At 43.5% G+C, this 23,359-nt stretch overlaps 1 protein-coding gene across 3 annotated transcripts in view; it reads right to left on the bottom strand.

Moving 5' to 3' along the window:
* Positions 1 to 23,359, bottom strand: part of AFAP1 (actin filament associated protein 1) — a 168,113-nt gene that overhangs the window by 46,779 nt on the left and 97,975 nt on the right. For all 3 annotated transcript variants that reach the window (XM_073342598.1, XM_073342601.1, XM_073342599.1), the window contains 3 exons: positions 22,500 to 22,608; positions 15,968 to 16,179; positions 12,534 to 12,713 (listed from right to left, as the gene is read on the bottom strand). In XM_073342598.1, the coding sequence (XP_073198699.1) occupies positions 12,534 to 12,713; positions 15,968 to 16,179; positions 22,500 to 22,608 (501 nt within the window). The remainder of the gene's footprint in view (positions 1 to 12,533; positions 12,714 to 15,967; positions 16,180 to 22,499; positions 22,609 to 23,359) is intronic.

Consider the following 23,359-nt stretch of genomic DNA (forward strand, 5'->3'; position numbering starts at 1 on the left):
ACAGTTAGATGAGGCTAGATAGAGCCCATTCTGACAGACATGGATGGAGTGTGCAAATACGTTTGTAAAAAGCTTCTTTTCATATGCAAACTGAGCAAATGTGACATAGAAGTCTGTCAGGCACAACAAATAGAGAACCACACAATACCACTTTTACAAAGCCACTTTTAAGACACAACCACAATTTAATCTTTTTTGTGTCTCGGTTTGCCCACCTGCAAAATGCGGGGAAACAACCCCTCACAGGGCTATTATAGGGCGTAATACATTAATGTTTGTGAAGTGCTTTAAGAGCCTTTGTTGAAAGGTGTTGTCAAAATAATATTATTCCTATATCGAATACAATTACAAAATTAGTCCTATACAAGCTTAAATTGATGAGCAAACTGCTATGGATTTAGTTTACTCTCTACTGAAACGCAGGCCACTTCTGGAGGGAGACAGAAGCTATTTAAGTGCACTTAACATGACACAATAATTTAAGTCAGGCAGTTTCAAAAGACTAAGGGAAATTTAAACAGTAGACAACATGCAATTACCAGAGATGGAAAATGGCAAGGACGCTTGTGCTAACAGTCTTACGAAAAGGACTGTAGCATCTTTAAATGACCACATCTGGGCACAGTCTCAGTCTTGAATATCAGGAAAAAACACTTCATAGTGTCCTCTACTCCAGTGTTGATGGACAGATTTAGTACTGACTCAGAGGGCAGAGGGTCACCTATTGAATCACCAAAAAAGGCCTGGTTACCTGCCTTTCCGTAACTGTCCATTCCCTTCTAAGCATGTGCACGCCCACGTGGACAGTTGTCGGAGACTTTTGCCTTAGTGGTATCCCTATGGTCAGCTGTGGCAAGGAGTGCCGTGCTCATATGTCAGTATATCAGACGCCACCGGCCCTATGCCCTCTCGGTTCCTTCTTGCCGGCAACTCCAACAGAGGGCTGGGAGGGCGGGTAATGGAATAGACATGAGCAACACATCTCGAAGAACAACAGTTATGAAAAGGTAGGTACCCGTTTTTTTCTTCTTCGAGTGCTTGCTCATGTTGATTCCATTCTAGGTGACTCACAAGCAGTATCTATGGAGGTGGGCTTAGAGTTCACTGCTTGGCGGCTTGCAGTACTGCACTACCGAAGCCAGCATCATCCCGGGCCTGCTGGGTCAGCGCAGAGTGTAACGTGAAGGTATGGACCGACGACCAGGTGGCCGCCCTACAGATGTCCTGAATAGGCACTTGGGCCGAAAAGGCTGTCAAAGAGGCCTGAGCCCTGGTAGAGTGGACGGTGATGATCATCAGGGGCGGCACCTTCGCTTGATTGTAACAAAAACGAATGCAGGCAGTGATCCAGGAAGAAATTATCTGAGTGGAAACAGGGTGACCTTTCATTCTGTCGGCCACAGCGACAAATAATTGCGTTGACTTACGGAACAGCTTGGTACTGTCAATATAAAAGGCCAGCGCTCATCTAACGTTGAGGACATGCAGCCTGCACTCCTCTTCTGTCTTGTGTGGCTTCGGGAAGAATACCAATAAGTAAATATCTTGGCTTGAATGAAACTGAGAGACTACCTTGTGAAGGAAGGCTGGGTGCAGTCTTAGCTAGACTTTGTCCTTGTAGAAAACCGTGGAAGGTTAAAAGACCTCCTGAATGAGGAGTTGCTCATGAGAAGGGTCCTTGAAGAGGGACGGGGAAGGAGGATGGAAGGGTTGGTCGGCTACAAAGTGCAGGGTATAGCCTGACGAGACTAATGCGAGCACTCAGCAGTTCAAGGTGATATGGGACCAGGCTGACTGGAAGGGGCGGAGGCGGTTGAGGACGATGGGGACCGGATTCCGGTGCAGTGACTGGGGCATCGTCCTCGGGTGCACCCTCAAAATGACTGCTTTTGGCTGCGTTGGTCCCTGGAAGGACCAGGCTGGGTAGATGGGCGAGATGACGACTGGTGGCGTCGCTTAAACCCGCTGTTTTTGTCCTCCTTTTCCTAGGGTCCAGATCGAGGGGCACCCCAAGATCTTGACAACGGCGGAGGCAGTGGTGGACAGAATGGCTTTCTAGCCTGCTGAGGAGTATGCAGGCCCAAGCAGCAAAGGGTAGCCTGGGAGTCTTTAAGGCCATGGAGCCTTGCATCAGTCAGCTCTAAGAGAAGCCCCGTTCCCTCGAAAGGGAGGTTCTGGAGGGTGGATTGCATCTCCTGGGACAACCCGGAGGTCTATAACCAGGAGCTATGCCTCATGGATATTGCAGAGGTGACCACCCTTGACGTCATATATGTAGCATCCCAGGCCATCTGGAGGGCACCCCTAGCTGCCGCTTTGTCACTCTGGTGGAAGAGGGCCAACTCCTGTGCTCGATCATGTGGGAGGCTCTCCCTGAACTTGCTGACTGAGTCCCAAAGGTTGAAATTGTATCTGCCAAGTAGGACCTGATGCCTAAATTGGAGACTCGCTGTTGAATAAATCTTTCTGCCAAATAAATCCAGCCTCTTGGCATCTTTATTTTTGGAAGTGCTACCCACCTGGCCCTGCCTAGCCCTTTTGTTGATGGCAGACAAGACCAGGGACCCCGCGGAAGGGTGCATGTATAAATATTCAACCTCCTTTGTGGGGACATAATACTTCTTTTCCACCTTCTTGGATGTGGGCAGAATGGAAGATAGGGTCTGCCACACTGACATGGTGATCTTCAGGACCCCTGGGTGAAAGGGCAATGCCACCCAGTCTGGGGCAGAGGAGGGGATGACACTGAAGAAGTCATAGGGCTCCTCAGCTAGTTCCTCGACCTCCACGTTCAGGTTGGTGGACACCCTTTTAAGTAAGGGCTCGGTGCTCTCTGAAGTCATCGGGGTTGGGGGCTGCTGGTTTGCGAGGGCCCCGCCACCGCCTCGTCCGGGGACGACTGCACCGCTGGAAGGAGGGGAGCCTCCCTGTGCTGTGTCAGGGACTGTTCTTAAGCCACTGGGGCCTCCTGTGAAACTTCAGCTTTGGATTCGGCTCCTTGCTCTGACACTGGTGCCAGCTGCGCCAGGGCTCTATTGTCCGAAGCCGCCTGGGGGGAGCAGTGGGAATACAGTACCGGCATAAGAAATACCCCCACAGGTTCCACTATTGCCACTGGACGGGCCATTACCCTTGATCCCATGCCGGTGCCGCAGGCACCTTGCAGCCTCCCAGATAGGGGATGATTCGTCCTTTACAAGGGAAAGACTGAACTGTCCCTCTGAGCCAGACCACTGCCCTTCTGGTGACCAGGGCGGGGCTGTGGAAACATGAGTCTGTCGACTGACTCTCTCTGGTGGTACAGGGAAGGCGAGGGCCAGTGCCTGCCTGAAGAATGGTACCGAGTCCCGGTGATCAGTGCCATGACCAGGAACGATCTCGTGCTGGAGGGGAGTGACACCTGGGAGATCTGCAAGGCGATGGTGACCTGCACCTCGGCGATCTCTGGTGGGAGGACCGTCGGTACTGGGAGTATGGGGATCAGCACTGCGACTCCAGAGTTCCATGTCTCGTAGGTGGGGAAAGCGGTGTCAGCGGTGTCTGAGATCTGGGCCTCCTGACCGGAGACCAAGGTTGCGGTACCGGGATCCTTGGCCGTGGTGAAGGGGAATGACACCTGTTCCACTGCCTTTAGGGGCGGTCCCATAACTGGTTTCGTCATCTGAACCGGTATTGTGGCGGGATCTGCAGTGCGACCAGGTGTCTGTGGTGCCAGTCAGCCTAACTGTTCCTTGGCCGCTGGGCCTGCTTCAAGTGCAGATGTCCCTGCAATGGACCGGGACCCCCTACCACTCCCCAGAGCCAGAGTGGGTCCCTGGCTGGGCTGTGGGTCCAACCACAGCAGTACCCCAGAGGGCCTCCACTGCGGGCATGAGGCCTAACACAGGTCCTTTGCCCGAAGTCCTCTTGTGCAATGCCTGTGGCCCAGTCAATTTAGACCACTTCTTCGGTACCGGAGAGGGGGAACGGTGCCTGGCAGATCCTAGTGCCAGCGGTACACTGTGTGCCGATGCCAAAGTACCGGCATGGAGTCTGAGCGTGAGAGCTCCGATGTTGGGCGCAGAGCAGCCTCCATGAGGAGGGCCCTCAATCACATGTCCAGGTCTTTTTGAGTTTGAGGACAAAAGTTTTTGCAGAGCCAGCACTTTTCGTTTCTATGGGGCTCCACAGGGCGCCACAGCCGACCCTACGGATACCGCTAAGGCAGAAGTCTCCGACAATTGTGCATGTGGGCGTGCGCACACCTACAATGGAATCGACATGAGCAAGCACTCAAAGAAGAACTCTACTTCCAGAAGCATCTAGGTATACCATCAACATTTTCCATTAGTAACCCAGCCCAACCCTGCTTAGCTTATGAAAGCTGATGGGATCACAGCAAAGGGTGGTATACTTGGAAACATTAAACTAAAGAAACTTCACCCAAACAATGCATAAAATTATAAAAAAATGAATATGTTTTGATTAAATGGATTTTTTAGATTGTCTTTCATACAGTACTTGACGACCGAACACTAGAAAGCACGCTCTAGCAAGCAATACTGCAACGGCTAGAGGATGGCCTTCACGACTACTCCGTCTCCGTAATGGTCATGATTTTGGACCTTAAGGCCAAAGATATCTTTGGCATAAAATTGGTTTTTTGTTCAAAGACCAGTTTTCATATGAAGGGGTTGCTTGCAACACAGACCCCATTTATCTGCATGAATGAAGTCACTAAAGGAAATATATTGCTGTAATACCATTTTATAAGTAGTATTTTATTTTCTTAATCCACTACCTCTTTGGGGCATGATAAACAAGTGTAATTTCTCACAGCCAATTGGATATATTGGAACAAATATTCAGAACATAGATCCGTAGCTGTACACATGCATGCGCATTCTCAAACATCCACTGAAAAAGCTCACTTTTGGGGCACAAAGAGTAACTGTGCACATCTTTTCATGGGCATGGTTATAGGCGCAATTCAGTGTTACTGATGTAATCTCTATAGCAGCCTGGAATCTGTACTGGTTATGCTTGGTGCTCTGAAATTCTGACAGACCGGTGACATCAGCTATTCTTCCAACCAAGCATTCTTTAGCTGGTAAGCCTGAAACTGCCTATGTGGTTTGCTGTCTAGACTTTAGATTTCTCAGCTATTTTCTGGTGTCATCTCTATAGAATTCTTCAAAATCGTCTACATATGTACTAGAGTTTAATTTCTCTACCATCATATAATCATACTTGAACTGACGTTTTAAAATCAGTTGCTTAAGTAAAGTAATGTATATTGTCAAAATTACACCTTGGCCTGTTCAGTCTAAAGGAAAAAGTACTAGCTTGAGACTTAAATTTGGATCCTTGCATGAGAACAACTTGTGCTTGGCTTGCAAGCTGGCCCCACGGGTACATATTTTTGAAGAAGATGGCATCCCCGTTTGATAGGTGGAAATGGAAGTGTTCTGATAGGAGGAAAATAAAGATCCAATCAGCCCTCTTGTCTAAAACAGTACAATAGTCTCAGACGTTTGGGGAACTACGTGTGCTGGATATAGTCATGGCTATATTTCCAAGGTGGGTGAAGCAATTCCTGCATGAGGATATAGAACTTAAATCTTGCCCATGCAGTGTCTATTGTGCAGAACCATCAGCTGCTCTGCTGCACTTGCAAAGTGTGAGGCTGCTAACACTAAAACAATACCAACCTCAGATATCCCATAGCATTAACATGTGTAGATCTTCCCCGTTTCAGAGATCGCAACCCCATGCAGTATCTTTAAGTAGTGTTGCATTAATTTATGAATCGTTCATGAAGGATTGAGTTCTACTTTATACATCTCATACAGGAACTACAAACAGTATGGGGTCATTTGTAAACAACACCAGAGAAACACCATCCCATGGGGTGGCTTGAAAATACTGTTTCAGGCTGGGTCTTCCAGAGACCTAGAAACAAAAAGTGTGGGACATATAAAGGATCAGTGTAAACAAACTAGGGGTAGAGTTGCTAGGTGTCTGGTTTTCGACTGCGGGAAAACTAGTCGAAAGGGGACCCTGTCGGCTCCAGTCAGCACTGCTGACCAGGCTGTTAAAAGTCCGATTGGCAGAGCAGCAGGGTTGGCAGGCTCCCTGCCTGGTTCTGAGGGGCTCTGGGGAAGTGGCTGCCATGTACATCCAGCTCAGGGGCGGCCATGGGGGCTCCGCACGCTGCCGCCACCCCAAGTGCCGGCTCTGCAGTTCCCACTGGCTGGAAACCACAGCCAATGGGAGCTCCAGGGGTGGGGCCTGCACGCAGTGCCTCCTGGCTGCCCCTCTGCCTAGGAGCCGGAGAGACATGCCGCTGCTTTCTGGGAGCCACTTGAGGTAAGTGCCACCTGGAGCCTGCACCCCTCACCCCTTCCCAAACCCCTGCCCCAGTCCTGAGCCCCCTCCTGCACCCAAACTCCTTCCTGGAGCTCACACACCTCATCCACTCCTGCATGCCAACCTCCTGCCCCAGCCCTAAGCCTCCTCCTGTACCCCAAACCTCTCATCCCTGGCCCCACCCCCAGAGCCCATACCCCTCCCACACTCCAACCCCCTGCTTCAGCCCAGAGCCCCCTCCCAGACTCCAAACCCCTTGGCCCCTCCCCACAGCCTGGACTCCCCTCCAGCACCCCAAACCTCTCATCCCCGGCCCCAGCCCAGAGCCCTCACCCCCTCCCACACCCCAACCCCCTACTCTAGCCTGGTGAAAATGAGCAAGTGAGCAAGGGTGGGGGAGAGCGAGTGACGGAGGGAAGGGGGGGAAGCAGTGAGTGGCGGGCGGGGCCTCAGAGAAGGGGCGGGGCCTCGGGGAAGAAGCGGGGCAAGAGTGTTCAGTCATCTGTGATTACAAAGTAGGCAAACTGGGGGCCCACATTTTGACTGGGCAAATGGACAGGATATTCTGTCCAAGGAGAGGTCCCAGACTTGCTGAAGGGTTGAACCTATTTGGGCCCAAAGGAGTGATGTGTCATTTTTGGTATGTTTATCAGTAAGTGTGTGGGAACTTTTGTTGTTTTTAGATGTCTTCTCTGTAATGCTTTGTCCTTAAAATAAATGTACTCTGCTGAGAAAGAGCTGTGTGGTCACCTGTAACTGCTCAATATACTGGTCATAGCCCTTGGAAAGTAAGCAATGCAGAGGTGCTGGCCGTTAGGCAGACTGGCTTGTGGGGGATGTCACAGTGTATGGTTGGGGGCTGTGCAGCCTTAAAACCCCTGGTCAGGAGGGAGAGGGATATCAGTGGCTGCCCAAGAGAGGTGATGGCTCGGAGCTTGAAACCTTAGGTGGATGCCCCTGAGGGACCACAAAGGGAGAATACAGGTGCAGGTACCCTGAAACTGTGGCACTTCCCTGTCTGACAATCAAATCTAGAAATCACAAGCTGGGGACAGAGATCATGGGAGGGAGTGCCTCCCAGCTGATTGAAAGACAGAGGGAAATTGAGGGCCCCATCATCTGCCCGCTGAAGTCAATGATCTATTTCACTGGAAAAAGAAACCGGGACAGTCTGGAAAAAGCTGTGTTTGGTCAAGAACGCCAAGAGTTCCGACAGCCAGGAAGAATCTTCAGCACTAAAAATGCTTCCCCATCTATTTGTAGGAGAGGACACGCCCCGCAAAGCCACTCCTGCCAACACAACACGGTGAACTCATTCCCAGGATTGTCCTTTCCTGCACACATCCACACACATTGCAGGAGCTCACAGGGAGTTATGGTAAACAGGAAAACGAAACAAGTAAACAGTAAAAAGAAAATTCGCGGCAAAATAGTGCAAGTTGAAATCTGATGTATCTGATTTTCCATTGAAAAGTAGTGTTTCTAAGCGGCTGCAAGCACAGCATAACCTGCTTTCGGATTGTTCTGGAGCAGGCAATTTGTATTGTGTAGTATGGCGTATGTGATAGCAAAGTTGTAATCCTGGAAGTTGAGAGGACAGTAGCCTTGCCATGTACTTGAAATAGCTTTATTAATGGAAAGCTTTGTAGTGTGATGGAACTGAACAAACTACTGTCAATCTGTCTCCAAATGTTCTGCAGATTGCCTACTCTTTCACTCTCAGCACAGATACAATTTTGCAAAGCTTTTTTTTTTTAGTAGTAGGAATGTGCCTCGTATGTGGAAATAACTATCTCTGCCTGTGTCTGTGAAGACTGTTTTGTGTATAAATAAATACATTAAACATATTTTATGAAAGAAAGCCTGATAAGCGCCAATGCATTCAGCATTGCAAAATCCAAGTTTAGAACAAGACAGGAAACAGCAGTGCATTTAGTATGATCTAATTACAATGAAATTCCTTTGAAAAAGAATGCGACAGACTAATGCCATTTCATTCCAATCAGTTGCCATATGCGTATGCAGGACAGATTCCAATCAGTGTTCATGAAATGTTAAATGAATTAACAGGGTACTTATTCAGTGCTACTTTTTAAAAATAATAATTAGATACTGGTGTTATAAATAGCCTATAAGAGCTCACTGTTACTTTCTATGAAAATCCAAATTTCAAATCCAGAGATCAGAGGCTGCTCTAGACACAGGCAAGCTAGGCAGTTGCTGAGGATGGCAGATTTCAGGACTTCCCTTGGTTCCTTTCTCCCTTGGTTCCTTCCAGGAATGGGTGGCAGGTGATGAGGCTGGCGGGGCTGCCAGTTGGGGCTCCCAGTTGGGGCTCCCAGGAGCATGAAACGGACACCAGCCGGGCCGCTGAGAAAGTGCTCTCATCCCTAGCCGCTCCCCACCCCTAATGCAGGTACAATTGTGGCTGCAGATGCAGCTCAGAGATACTCCTGGCAGCACTACAAGTGCTGTCAGGGCTTCAGCCCAAAGCAGTGACCTGCTTGGCTCCATGTCAGCACCCAGCCCACACCTGCTGCCCAGCGCCCAACCTCTGGAGACCCTGGTGCCTGGGCAGCTCTCAGGACTTGCCCTGACTGCTAACCTGGACTCACACTGCAATGGCCCTGTACTACAAGCCTGACAGTGAACAGCTCATCTGGAATGGTATGAGTGGCATGGGGCTTGCTGGGGACCAGGCAGGGGTGCAGGCTTGGGAGTGAGGAGTACAGTGGGGCCTGGGTTGAGCTGTGTGGCTCCAGGAAAAGAACTGCAGTGTGGGTCAGGGAGGGATGGAGGAGGCCGGGGAAGGGTTACAGGAGGCCGATGGGGAGTGGGCCCAGGAGGTGGAGGACATCAGGGAAGACTTGTGGGAGCAGGTCCATGACTCCGGAGGCCGGGGGAGGGCGGCGTAGATCCCTGCCATAAACTTTGAAGCAATTAGAAGGAAGGTTGTCTTATTTTGCGTAGGGCGGCCTCTGCCTGAGATATTAAAAAGCAGAACAAAGGCTAATCTGGTGGTATATAGAATTACAGATTAATTTTCCATTCAGCAAGTCACCATGCAGTCATGCCTCTGAAACTGCTCTTCACTTCTCTTTTCATAGGAAGCCTACATGCCATCAGGAAATTCTTACGTGTTTAATCAAACCGTGTTTAGAAACATACAATTTATTCTTAAGAAAATAAGTACCATATATGGTTACATCAGAGCAAAGCATAGAGAACGTTGGGTGGATTCTTATGTATTCAGACTTGTAGCTGCTCTTAAAATGCTGGATTAAAAGTTTTGTTTAAAAAGCCACTATAGCTGAAGTGATACTTTCCCACACTACTTCACTGACCTTCACATCTGAGAATAGTGAAGTCCAACATAAATACTAGTAATCTGGTTAGGATCTGAAACTACAGTACTTGCATTGGGAACTTCCACATTTCTAGACACTGAACAGAACAGAGTGAAAAATGGCAAAATCCTGATTCTCAGAAGTCTGCATTCCCAGGACAAACTGCAACACATGACATGCTGCTAGAACAGGCTTGAAAACTGGACTCAATCTTCTAGACAGAGTGAAACGTACCTACACTTCTGCCTGCACAAAAAACATGCTCCCTGCAATTGACAGTACTCCTACAGCTGTGCCTGTGTTTACTGCGTAATGTACTTAGAGTAACATATTGCCAATTATCTTTTTCTTTAATACATTTTAAAGTGTTACGTCTTACTGTGTCTCTCCATTTGTTATATATTCTTTCCCCTTCTGCTTTCATCCCTCTTTCTCCTATCATTGCTCAGGATTAATCTTTTTCCTGAAATGTCATCTCCTCCCCTTACGGCTCTTCCTCATTCTTTTGCTACATCATGCTCTCTAATTCCTCCGCCACTTTCTTCCTCTCCCCCCTCCTCCCTCTTCACACAGACATCTGCACCCATCTACAGAGCTGACAGGTGTTCTGTATCTCATGGGACACAGTCGCCTGGCAACACTGTCACACCTACCCATAGCTCTGCAGGCAAGAGCTGCAGTTGTGCCTTCTGATCTCTATGTCACCTGCTGAGCAGGCAGCCAGTTGCTTCACTCTCACTGTTCCCCCTGCTGGATCCCAGCTGGAGGAAGGAGTGTTGGCACCAGCAACACAAGGTGAGAGGCCCAGCAGGCATCAGGCTCTCTTATTTTGCCCCTACAACTGTCCGCATCCAGCTCCACCTGGCTTCTCACAAGCAAACACCTCCACACCCGTCAGAAGACACGCCCTAATTCCCCAGCCAACATCAATTCCCCCACTGCAGCTTCCCTCAGCGACCAGCCAGTCCCAGCAGCCCCAGGCGACCATCAATCAAAAACCCCTCTAGGCACCCCGTACTGCTTTCAGCTCCGCTGCTCACCCAGCTGCCCTTAAGATAGCCACCAGCTGCCCCCAGTCATCCCCACTTTCTACTGTCAAGATTTTGGCCAATTCCTGAGCCTACCCCTACCACTGTTTAGGCGGAACATGTTTATCATAAGCTGAAGTTTATGGATATATGCAAACTAGCTCATGAACTAACTTGCATAAAATGCCACATGGAGCTGTGCAAAGCATAGCAGCTATGCATCTTCGTACCCACCCATAGTCACAGCCACTCTCTATCACACTTGCTATCTGGTCACCCTATTCCCTTGCTATATCAGAACGAAGCAAGCAGTACCTGCGTCTTTCTGCTCAATAGACCCACTGCCTACTCCAGGTTTCAATTTGCCCCAGTCAAAAGGGATTTTTCAAGCCCTGCTCTAGGTTTGGTAGAAAACATTTTCTTCTATGTGCACAAAGAATTTCTTCCATAAACCAGGGTGTTAAGAAGATAAGTGAACAATGTGTACTAATCTCTGCAACTCCCATCCACAACATACATGCCACCCAATGATTCTGCATATGAACTCAGTACAACTACTCACACACATAGTTACTCAGGCACATAAACTCTCACAGGATCAAGGGCCCAAGAATGTAAATATGAGTGGATCCAGAAATTTACTGGTATGAACTTTGAGTGGCTGCTTCACTCATGAATGGCAAAACCATACATTCTTGTAAGTTATGCAGGTCAAGCCAAAGGAATACCAATAAAACCTTTAAAACCTACGTCATCATCTATTTTGCATTAGACAAAATTTACAGAAACCACTCCCCCCATTTTTTGTGTGTGCTCTAGAAAGTTAACACACACTTTACTGGTATTTTTTTCCTCTCTTTCTGCCTTGGTTACAAATTATTTTTTTTGAAACACCAACAGTAATGCTAGGCCCTGTGGAGCCAGCTGCCTTTGAAACAAGAGTTCCCACTGCACAGGCTTAAGCGGGAGCAAAAATGATGCAAAGCATGGTATTCATTTGAAAGAAAATGAGGGTTGGCTTTTTATTGGCATAAAACCACCATTTCTGGCCTTGATTCATCACAAGATAGCAGTGTAGTGCTGTTTCAGGAGTAAATATTATACTATCATTTTGGGGAGAAATTCTACATTTGAAGAGAAGAAAACATTTTCATAACAGATTTGTTAGTTTTTTAAACAGGGAGAAGGAGGTAGCTGTGTGAAAGCAAATCACTAGTTACTTGTTAATTAATTCTAAAAAACCCCCAACAACCCAAAAACCTAAAACCTACTGTCTTTTGCTTGTATTTTTTTTTAATCAATACCAAAACTAATTTCAGTATTTTGAAGTTACAGGGCAAAACGTCCTTCTCCCGTCTCAATATTTAGCATCATGTGGCATTTTAATAAATACTGATTTGTTTCAGAGACTTTAGTGGCACAAAGCAGATCTTATGATTTGCTCTCCACGGATTCAAAATCCGGTTTCTCATAAAATTGTACTCTTGAAAGGGGCTGCCTGATATTTCATGTGAACAGCAGAATTCAGTAAACACAGCCATTTCTATTAGGGAAGAAGCGTCATCATACAAGGCAAAAAGTGAAAGGATTTTGTCAGTGGCAGGTGAAAGAGCTCAAAGGCTGGATATATGGGGCCATTCTTCTGAACAAGGAAAAAAAACACCCAACTACCTAAAACATTAATTTAAAAAACAAACAGTCATATTTTCATATCTCACCTTGTAATATCAATTGATATTGAGTAACCAACACAGTGTTTTATTGTCAGAAATGTTTTTAGATATGTAACTGGTCAGAAACCGTCCAGTACCTTCAACCACTGTTCTGCCTGCTCTTTGCTCTGTACTGCTAGAACCAGGGCATCTGTTCCTTGGTGAGTGATTTTCAGCTCGTGCTTCTTCTTTTTACTGTCTTTGGGAATGTATGTGATACTGCAGTCATTCAACAGCAATTCCATCTGAGGTTGCTGATCCTTGGAACTTTTATAACACTAAATAAAAAGCAGGTTATTAGGTTAAAACTTAATTTCACGCACTTCTGGTGAAAGCCCTTACTATATAGCAGTACTTCACTGCTTTAGCTTTTCTCACTCATCCCCTTACCATCTGCCAAAGTTATTCAATGCTAACTTGGCATCCTTCTCTATCATCCCCTTCCCTAAAGTGAAATGGTTGCCAGATTGATATTACTGGAGACTGTTTAATCACAGAATAGGTACAGCACGGGGAATGCCGTTGCAGGCCTTTTTTAATATACCTACTGTTTTTTTTACCTACCAATAAGCCTCAACCCTGAACTGGATAAGAGAGTCAGGGCATAGTTCAGTGTCCATGCTGGTTTACTCTTTGCTTCCTCTGCTAAGACTGATATGAATTTTTCTCCCCCTCGACTGTGAGAAACATTAGTGAACCCCCTTCAGATGCTGGGTCATTGATGAACCTGGCCCAGATTTGAAGCTGTGACCTAAAGGTGAAAGGCTTCACACAGCATGACTCATTTGATGAGTCATCTAGTGCCCATTCTGAACTTCCATCCTTCAGTTCTTTCAATCTTTCAGTGTAGTTCAGTTTTATTAGGCTGTCATACATAGAATAACAGATTTAAAACAAAAACAAGTCAAGATCATAACATTGTGTGCCTGTATTTCCATGTCCAGTTACCGTAACTACATGTGCAAATTGGTCTTTTTACCCCATCTACATTTTCATGTGCATGTACAATAGCTATTTGGATATTAAAAAAGACCAATCTGCATATGCAATATGGATAACCCAACGAAAAAGGTAGCCTAACAAATGCACATGCATTTTTATACATGGAACTGAGACCCCTTATTTTAAAATGTTGCCTTACCCACTTCACATGTTAAGATTCAGGAACATATAGCAATTGTTAACAGGATATTACAAACACTACAATCAAGGCTGAGAAGGGAATAATTTAAAACCAATCACAGTTTTCTAATTGTTTTCCTTTCCTTTCAGGCTAAAATTTCTTTGGCCTGGTCTCAGCTGAGTGGTAAATAGTTTTTTGAGGAAATTTGTTTTATAAAAAAACATACTTAAGTTCTATGAGCATGAAAAGCCACCACCACCTTTTATCAGTTTAAGAAGCATTTCTGTGGCATATCTTGATATATATTTCTAGATTTTATTTTTCAGAGTATATATAAGAAGTTTACTAAAAACACACATTTACATAACAAATAGTGCCAGATGAGGATGTATAGAAAGCAATTATTGGCCAAATTATTTATGCTGAATGTCTGGTTCTGATCTAAAATATCACATTTTGGTTTCAGTTGAATGCTGCATTTATAATATAGGGAATAACTAATCCCTAAACACATATATATTTGTATTACTTTCTGCAAAAATCATAGGATAAGTCTTCTAGGTCTTTCTTCCAATAGTAAACTAATCTTGTTTAAATCTCCTGTTATGACTTTTATAACAATTTCTTAGACCACACAAGTGGTTAAAGGAACATGTGGTTAAAGGAAAAAGAGTACCACCAGGATTTTAAATAAATAAATAAACTTAATTGTAGAAGAAATATAATGTGCCTTTTTAATTTCTCTTTCTTTCTCTATTTTGATTTTAAGCTTCTATCCTTCATTCCAAAAGTCTGATTCTGATCTTGCATATGTTGGCATAGATCTGGACTAACAACAGTGAATCCAACGGATTTACACCAATATACGAGTGAACAAAATCAGTCAAACTTTTTTTGACAATTAAAATATATACAATGCAAAAATAATATCCTTAAAGCATAAATTGAACTGCCCATTTAATAACAATTTCCCACCATATTTACAGCAACCTCTTATCTGACCATCTATGGCCCAAAATCTGTCCGTTCCCCCTTCAGCCAAAGTAGATGAACTTTGCAGCATACTCAGAACATTGACAAATCTGGGCCATGGACGACCAATGACGGAAAATGAATTGCTAAATTGAGGACCCTGCCTTTCTAGAATATCCCTTTCCAGGTGCAACCAAGTTGGGATGCAGCCATCATAAACGCATCTGCTAATTGCAACTTTGTGGGCACCACACAGGAAGAGAGAAACAGACCTCACGTGATTTAGGGTGCAGTTTAAAACCCTTGTATGTTTTTCTAATAATATAGAAATGAAAACCTCTCATAAGCAGAGCCGTCCCTAGAGTACGGTGAATCGGGATGACCGCCCTGGGCCCCACGCTTTGGGAGGCCCCACGCTTGGTGAGGAGGCGGGCGGGAAGGTGAGGTGGGAGGGGGGGCGAAGAGAAGCCCCCCTACCAACCTCCTCCTCTCTTCAGTGCCTCCTGCCTGCCGATGGGCCCCACCAATTGGCACCTCCCCCTCCTTCCCACTGCCTACTGCCAATCAGCTGTTTCGTCTGGAGGCGCTGGGGGGGAGGGGAACTGGGTGGGGAAGAAGTGTGGTGGGAAGAAGCGAGGCAGGGCCTTCGGGGAAGGGGAGGAGTGGGGGCAGGGCCTACCGGAGCCAGGGGGAGCACCCCTCAGCTGATAGAAACGCAGCACCTATGTCCCAGGCACCGCGCTCTCCTAGGGTCAGCCCTGCTCATAAGATAATCCTTTCTTCACTAAACAGAAACAAGTCTTGCAGCAGGGAGTTTACTAAGTCATGGACCTGCAACTGCTGACCAGTATATGAAAGAAACATAATAGAGTTCTAGAGAATGAACACAAAGACATTTTAATCACTTCCATCTTTCCTTTCTATGATGCAGCTGTGAATTATGTGAATATTGCATCTGTAATTACAGCAGAACAGATGGTGAAGGTTTAGTTTTAAGTATATACATTACAATAACATATGCTGCCAAGTGATTGCTCAATCTACCAAGGGACTTGTTTCTCTCTAAGGGTCTGATCCAACAGCTCTTATATACGGAAAACTCTCACAGAATCTAGTGGGATTTTTGCCTCCATAAGGGTTGGGTTTGCAAGGTTTCAGGGATGAAATATATTAGACAGAAATAGGCTTCCGGCTATGTTCTCTGCATCAGAGAATTTTCTAGGGTATAAGTTTCACTGTGACAGGTTCCATGTTCTAAGTGAATTTTAAAAAAGCCATCAATTGATCAATATGGGGCCCTTGGTCATGCTCTCTGACAGCAATATTAAACTTGATCACTATTTACAAAATATTTACCATAAGCCATTTTCCTTTAAAAATAATCACATCTTTAAATTACAAACAAAATCTAGCCAAACGAAATAAAATAATAATTACCAGTAGTTTGTTTTCTTTGATAACACACAGTAGTTTGGTCCATTGTCCAAATCGCTTCTTTCTCAAGAGGAAGGCACAAATTTTGGCATCCTTTACGAGGTCCATAGAAGCCTCCTCAGAAGGCCACTGATGTCTCATTTTTTTCCCTTTTCCATCCTCCTCCTCTTCATCATAAGATTCATAAGAGCTGCTCATAGCATCTGAGTCATAATCTTTAAGAAAAGTATAAAAGTACCCAGTTAAAACTATCAACCATGAAACACACCTATAAAACTGAACAACTGTAACGGATCTATTTTAAGTACTACCTTTTATTCTAAAGACAAACCAAAAACAATATATTTTTCAATCCTCCGTAATATGAATACATTAAGTTTATTGAGTATGAGATGCTATAAAAATGAGAACTGCATCATCATTAGATTTAACTATAGAACCATAATTATACTCCTGGAATTTTAACTAAAACTATAACTTGGGAATTAATACTTAGCACTTAGATACTGCTTATGTTGAAAATGCTACTTGCAATTTCATTTTCCCCCCTTTTGCAGCTTTTCTAGAGGAAGCGATTATAATCTTTCCCTATTCCTTAATGCAATACTAAACTCTTCCTGACAATGTCTGCATGGAAAGAAAGAAACGTAAATATTAAGGACCTAGCATGTAGAGAAATAAACATAGAGTATGACACAGCTCACAAGGAATCAAGTATTTCTGTATGTTTAAATATTTACACCATATACAGTAGAAAAATACAGGTCTGTACAAAATGTCATACAATTATAACAGCAACAAGTTACAAACCATGAGACAATTAATGCTAATGTAGACAGTGCCATTGATTGCATCAGTGCCTCTGCTGATGTTGAAAGCATTCTGAAGAAACTCTCCCCTTATGTTCCTTAGCCTAATCCAAAGCTCATTGACATCAATGGCAAGACTCTGATTTAAGTGGGCTTCTTATCACTCCCTTTGTTATCAAGAGCCAGGAGTTAGCTCTCTACTACTTGAAAACTTTGTTATCTTTATCAAAGAACTCTGTACCCCCTTACTAAATGAGGACCTTTCTGCCAGCTGGTATGCCTAGAAGCTCCAGAAGATACAATCCTTCCTAAGCTGTGGAATGACAGGGCTCAGCAATAAGCCAATGCAAGGCAGCGGCTAAAAGCTACAAATGAATCTAAAGTTAAGAAACACGACAAGGTTTTTATTGTTTAAAAAAATAATAAATGGAATAAAAGGGAAGGGTGGAAAAGGTTAGGGATTGTCTATTATTTAATTTAAACTGGCAAACTGGGAAATGGTTTTATATTAAAGACTGTTCATTTTCTCATAATCATGTAAAAATAATATGTGAGATCTCCATCTCTTCTAATTACCTCCCTGAAAACCAGGACAAAAGAGCCTAAACAAAAACGCCTTTCTGGTGGGGTTATCCAGGAAGCTCTATGAAAGTTTACACTACTAAATTAGAAAATGCCTAGGAGGCCACTGATCAAACTCAGACATCCAAAAGAACACCCACATGTTACCTGCAGAGACAGAAGAGTTAAACTGGTGAAATTACTAAACATGAAAATGCAGAATTCAGTAGTTAAACCAGCATTTTCAGGGAGGCCTGACTATCTCCTTGCCCTAGAGTGATATCCAGAATCCTGGTCCATCCCTCTGGCAACAACAATCCTCCTTGAAAGGCAGCTCCTGACTCACACTACATTCTTCCTGTATTCAGGACCAGCAATTCTTTCAGGGGCCATGAGTTGCCTCCTTCCCCTCTTCCAATCTAACAGTGATCTAGGGCACAATTAGGCCACCCATGTCCTGCTCTGCTCACAGCTTCTAGCAGTGGGGCTGGGGCGATGGGGGTGAGGTGGTGGTGTCCTACTCCCTGTCTAAAGCCATATTTTCTTTTTTAATTTTAAAGTTTGTTGTGACTCTACTCTATTCTCTGCCACCAGACTCCCTCTGAATGCATCCGATGAAGTGAGCTGTAGCTCACGAAAGCTTAAGCGCAAATAAATTGGTTAGTCTCTAAGCTGCCACAAGTACTCCTGTTCTTTTTTCTGAATCTGAAAACTCCCAAAGAGGTGGCCAGCAGTGGTGGAGAGCAGAAAAGACGAAAAACCACTTTTCCATCTGCATTTTTAGTGTACCTGACACTGAGGAGGCAAAAGGCAATATTGTATCTGTCTTTGCTGTATTTTAATAAACCATTTCCATTTTATGGGATGTTTTAACTTTCTCATATTCCACAAAAGAATGTTCCACCTACCAAATACCATTGTTATCAGTCATCTCCATACTATATTATGAAGGATTGGTTTCTTTTTACCTCAAGCCCCAAGCAAATATCTTGTTTCCATCACTGCTTTTCAGCACAGTAATTTGATTAACCACTGCACTTTTTTTCACAACACCTACATACTTTCATCAAGGTTATTAATATCCCAGTTATGGAGGTGCTAGTGGGGACTCAAAATTTAAAGGTTCAGTTTTGTATTTCAAGTATGCATACACACAGACACACACCACCACATGCCACTCTGCATCCAACAATTTACAAAGTCTTGATTTGGAATGTATATACACATTATTAAAAAAATATATATAATTACAGACCAAGTCATATTTTATAAGACATCTTATTTTGGCACATTGTTTTGACCCAGAGTTCTCCCTTTGGGCTGTGTCATTTATCCCTGCATAAAATACTTATTCACCTGGCTCCCTTCTACCCCAATTTCTGTTGCCATCATGGTACAAACAAGGGCAATTATCAATACTGAGTAACCATATAATCTTGGCACTGTAAACCCTCGCCCTTCCTCACAACACCTCCTCTGTGCTTCCTTATTCACTTTCTCCACATCATTCAGGCTTTTATAGATCTCTGCCATAAGCCTGCAGATTTAAGCTTTCCTTTTAAAAAAAGTTTCTAGTCCTTGCTGTTGCAAAGATAACCTTCCAAGTGTGATCTGAATGAGAAAGATGCAGATCCACTGAAGTAATTCAGAAACCTGATGGCAACAAAAGGGAAACTGACAAGCAAGTTGTCAGTTCAACTGTTTACCAAGACAAGGAGCTACAGCAGAGGTGTACAATGGTGATCTTCATGGCAAAGATTTTTTTAAAAAGTTAGGGGAAGGGGGAGTAGTGAGACCTTACCCCACCCCCTCGGCAGCAGAGAGGATACTGTGGGAGGACAGGGTAGTCGAGAACGCCAACCCAACACTCAGAATACATTAAGGTTGATGCAAAGAGAGATTGCTCCTTTTTCCCCAGCAACACAGGGTGGAGGGAAGGGGTTCAAGACTATCCACACTCACTAGCCAGAGATTAATGTCTCTATAACCTACAGTGACTTGACCTTCCACTAGACCTCAAAATTTCATACCAGCAGAACACACACAATGATCAAGATTATTTTAAAAAGGTGTTTAAAGTTAGACTCCTAAATCCTCATTTAGGTTCCTAAACTAAGTGGTCTGACTTTCAAAAGTGCAGAGCATCCAGTAGCTCCCACTGACTTTTGAGTCCAAGCTCAATTGTAATATGTACTGTATAGGAAGAATTCAATTTTTTTTAAAATATAATTTCAACAGATAATATCAATGTTTATTTTAAAGCAATTTTTCCAATTTTTCTCAATTTTAATGTGGGAAATTATGGGGGGTTCAGACAACAGGGAAGTCAGACACCAATTTAATTACAGTAGACCCTGGGAGTTAAAAAATTAATGCTTTATAACTGTCAAAACACAAATTATCAACATCACATGTCAAAATATACAAATTAAGTATCCTTAAATCAAACTTTACTAAGTTCTCAAGTAGCATTTTTCTTACTTGCCTCACTGTAAATTTTGATTGTTATCAATGGAAATATCTGGGGGGGAGTTGTGTATGAATGTGAAATCAACGTTCACCGACATTGACCATTAAAAATCTAATCCTTCCAAGCCTAGTTACATATATATACTTTTTGGCAGAGCCTGATGGTTATTCTAGTATCTGTTGTATGAATTACATGCTTTTCTGTGTATAAAAATACAAATTGTTAAGGAAAATAATATACTCTAACACATTTTCACATTATTCCGAATAAGGTATTCAAAGGATTAACCTGAAGCTAATTTAAAGTAGGTCACTCTGGATCAGTATTTTTCAATAAATGGAGATGGAAAAAGAAAGTCATCATCAGCTGAGGCACACTTCAACTTGTTCTTATCTGCAAATAAATATTTATTTACAGACCACAGATAGGGAAATCACCATCATTTTGTTTTCATGAACTATACTCCTGTGGATTTTTCACCTTTTTATAGGAACATAGAAGATGTGAGCCTATTTACTGTTAATTATATTAGAAAAAATATTCTTATTACAGTAGAACCTCAGGAGTTACGAACACCAGAGTTACGAAATGACCGGTCAACCACAGACCTCATTTGGAACCGGAAGTGAGCAATCAGGCAGCAGCAGAGAAAAAAAGAAGAAAAAAACAAATACAGTACAGTACAGTACTGTGCTAAACATAAACTACTAAAAAAAATGGAAATGTTTAAAAAAAGATTTGACAAGGTAGGGAAACTGTTTCTGTGCTTGTTTCATTTAAATTAAAATGGTTAAAAGCACCATTTTTCTTCTGCATAGTAGCTTCAAAGCTGTATTAAGTCAGTATTCAGTTGTACACTTTTGAAAGAACAACCATAACATTTTGTTCAGAGTTACAAAGATTTCAGAGTTATGAACAACCTCGATCCCCTCGTAACTCTGAGGTTCTACTGTATGAAGAAACATATACTAGAGAGAGTTACATCTGGTCGAACATTTATTTAATCCATTAGAGCTGGCATTCTCTCTTTTTTTCCTCCGCTTCTTCATCATGCTGTTCTTGTAGTCTGGTTCCTTAGAATCTGTGTCTTCTCAATCACATCCACCTCAAAAACAGCGCTGTACCCTGGCTGCAGTTATTACGAGTAAAGTGAGTTTGGTGGTTTTATTTTAGTCACTTATGTTCGTATTATTCACAAAGCCATAAGACAAGCTAGCACAAATGAGCTCAATGGGAATTTTGCTGGAGTAGATGGGTAACAAGCACTGAAGAAGGCCTACGGTGAATTTAGCCACTAACTTTACTACAAATAAACAGAGTTGTTGACAGTACTTATATTCTTCTAGAGGTGTTAAAGGATTCGATGACAAATATAAAAGGTAATGGAATTCAGCAGAGTTGAGGCAACATAGGTTATGAGTTACGCTAGTTATGCATAGAACTTTTACAAAAGTTATAACTTTGATTTATGGAAGTGGGGGATGGTCCATCTCCCCTAAATGTTCCTGTGGGTCTGGACGGTAATGAAGGTCAATAAAAATAAGTCTGAAATTTGGTTAGCGTGTTTTGGGTTTTAGCTCCACAGAAACAACTACTGTACAGTACTTTAAAATGCAGCTAATATTTTCTCCTTGAGCTGGACCCTTGCATTTAGCAGCTAACCGCGAACTGGCAGTTCACTGGGTCAGAGGGTGTGAGCAGGACCACCCTGCACTACTTCTGGGGGAGAAGCAGGGAGTGGACAGTCCCTGAGCACTGCTGAGGCTGAGCATGTCTACATTCATTTTACATTTTTTTGAACTCTTATTTTTTTGCCCCAATTGCCTAGGTTAAGTTATTCCTATTAACAAGTGCCAGATTTTATTTGGTTTTGGTTTTTTTTTATGTTTAGAGCTAATGCATACATACCATTCTCCAAGAAAAACAAAGGACTCTCCCTAATCCACGGTGTACAAATGGCACACAGATCATTTGTTAGTGTTATAATGTTTCTCTTGTTTTATTATTTAGGAGAACAGATTTTATTTAGTCATTCATTTAGATTTAAACAACAATAAAAATGGTCTAACAAATTTAGGGTCATGAATGATGATGATCCAGCAGAAAAGTATTCGTACAGAAGTGATGAATTAACTCTGCCAGACAATAAATAAGAGCAGCAAAAGAAACCTTTTTACCTCCTCCAACCCACTGGAAAACACCCTCCATCTTTTAGCACTTAAATGTCCAGCTCACTAAACCTGCACAACTGTTCAGTGGCAGGCATGCCATCATTCTATCACTGTGATCCAATCATACGTCAGTGTAAGATAGATTAGACTGGGTAAGTATCTGGATATGATCATGGGAGACCTGAATGCTGAGATAATTGGTTTTGGTGATTAATTAGGAGGTAGCACTCTGTCCCCGAGTTGATATTGAACTAGTGTCACAGAATAGCATTGGAGATACTGGTCACTCACATCAGAAACTGCTGTGGGGTCCAGCATGCCTACCTGATCCCCCTGTCATAAACCAGCCACAATCTATCCTTATAGACACAGACAATACTGAGCCCTTCATATAAAATTCTTAACTATAGAGGATGTAAAGAGAGAACAGTTTTCTTTTTTGTTTATGTCTTTGTGTTTTAAAGCACTGAAAGTCACTAAAACTGACAATTGCTTAGGATGGCATCAGGATATATATTACTCACTGGAAGTGATATATTCAGGAGCCTTTCCAGGACTAAGTGGCACCGCCTCCTCATAGTAGCCTTCAGGAAGGGACGATGTTGGTAGCGGTGGAGGCCCATTATCTGGTGGCTAAATGAAGAAAGAAATGAATGAGATCAAAAGCCCAACAGATCACTGATCAATAAAATGCACCTAAGATGTCCGCTAATGTTCACTGCTAATTATGGGACCACTACCAAGGTTAGCAATGACAACTAATTCTCTTGTGACTTTTTGCTTCTTTATACAACAGAGGTTGTGGAGGGTAGCAGCTTTTGGAAAGAAAATCGGTCCAAGTTTCAAGCTCCCCATGGGTTGTTATAATAAAATAATAGGTTAGTCGTTGAGATTAGCAAAGCAGCAGAAGGAATTTAGCCACATCATCTTCCATATCCTGATGATACATTCTGAAGCCTCAAAGGGCCCAAATCTGTCTCCATTGCTCATGTCGAGTAGTACCTTACTCTGTAAATACTACAGGTGATTCCAGCAGGACAACATGCCGACTAAAGTATTACTCAGCATCATCAGAGTAGCAGAACTGGGATAAAGGATTGAAACTACATTAAAAAATACTCTTACTATGTAAATATTAAGAAGTCAAAAACGTTTTACAGTCTAACATCTTGAAAAGAAGACTTTTTTTTTTTTTTATTTAAGAACTATAAACTCAGGATCCTACAATAGAATCCATGTAGCTGGACTCTATCTTTGCATGGAATCCCATTCAAGGATTTTTCTGTGCAGACAATTGTACAGGATCAGGGCGGAAGATGCTAACAGTGTGCTGTTTTCAGAGACACAAATGTTCATGTTGTAAAAGGACATAAATATACCCTCC

Source organism: Lepidochelys kempii, chromosome 4, assembly GCF_965140265.1.
Source record: "Lepidochelys kempii isolate rLepKem1 chromosome 4, rLepKem1.hap2, whole genome shotgun sequence".
Classification (NCBI taxonomy): domain Eukaryota; kingdom Metazoa; phylum Chordata; order Testudines; family Cheloniidae; genus Lepidochelys; species Lepidochelys kempii.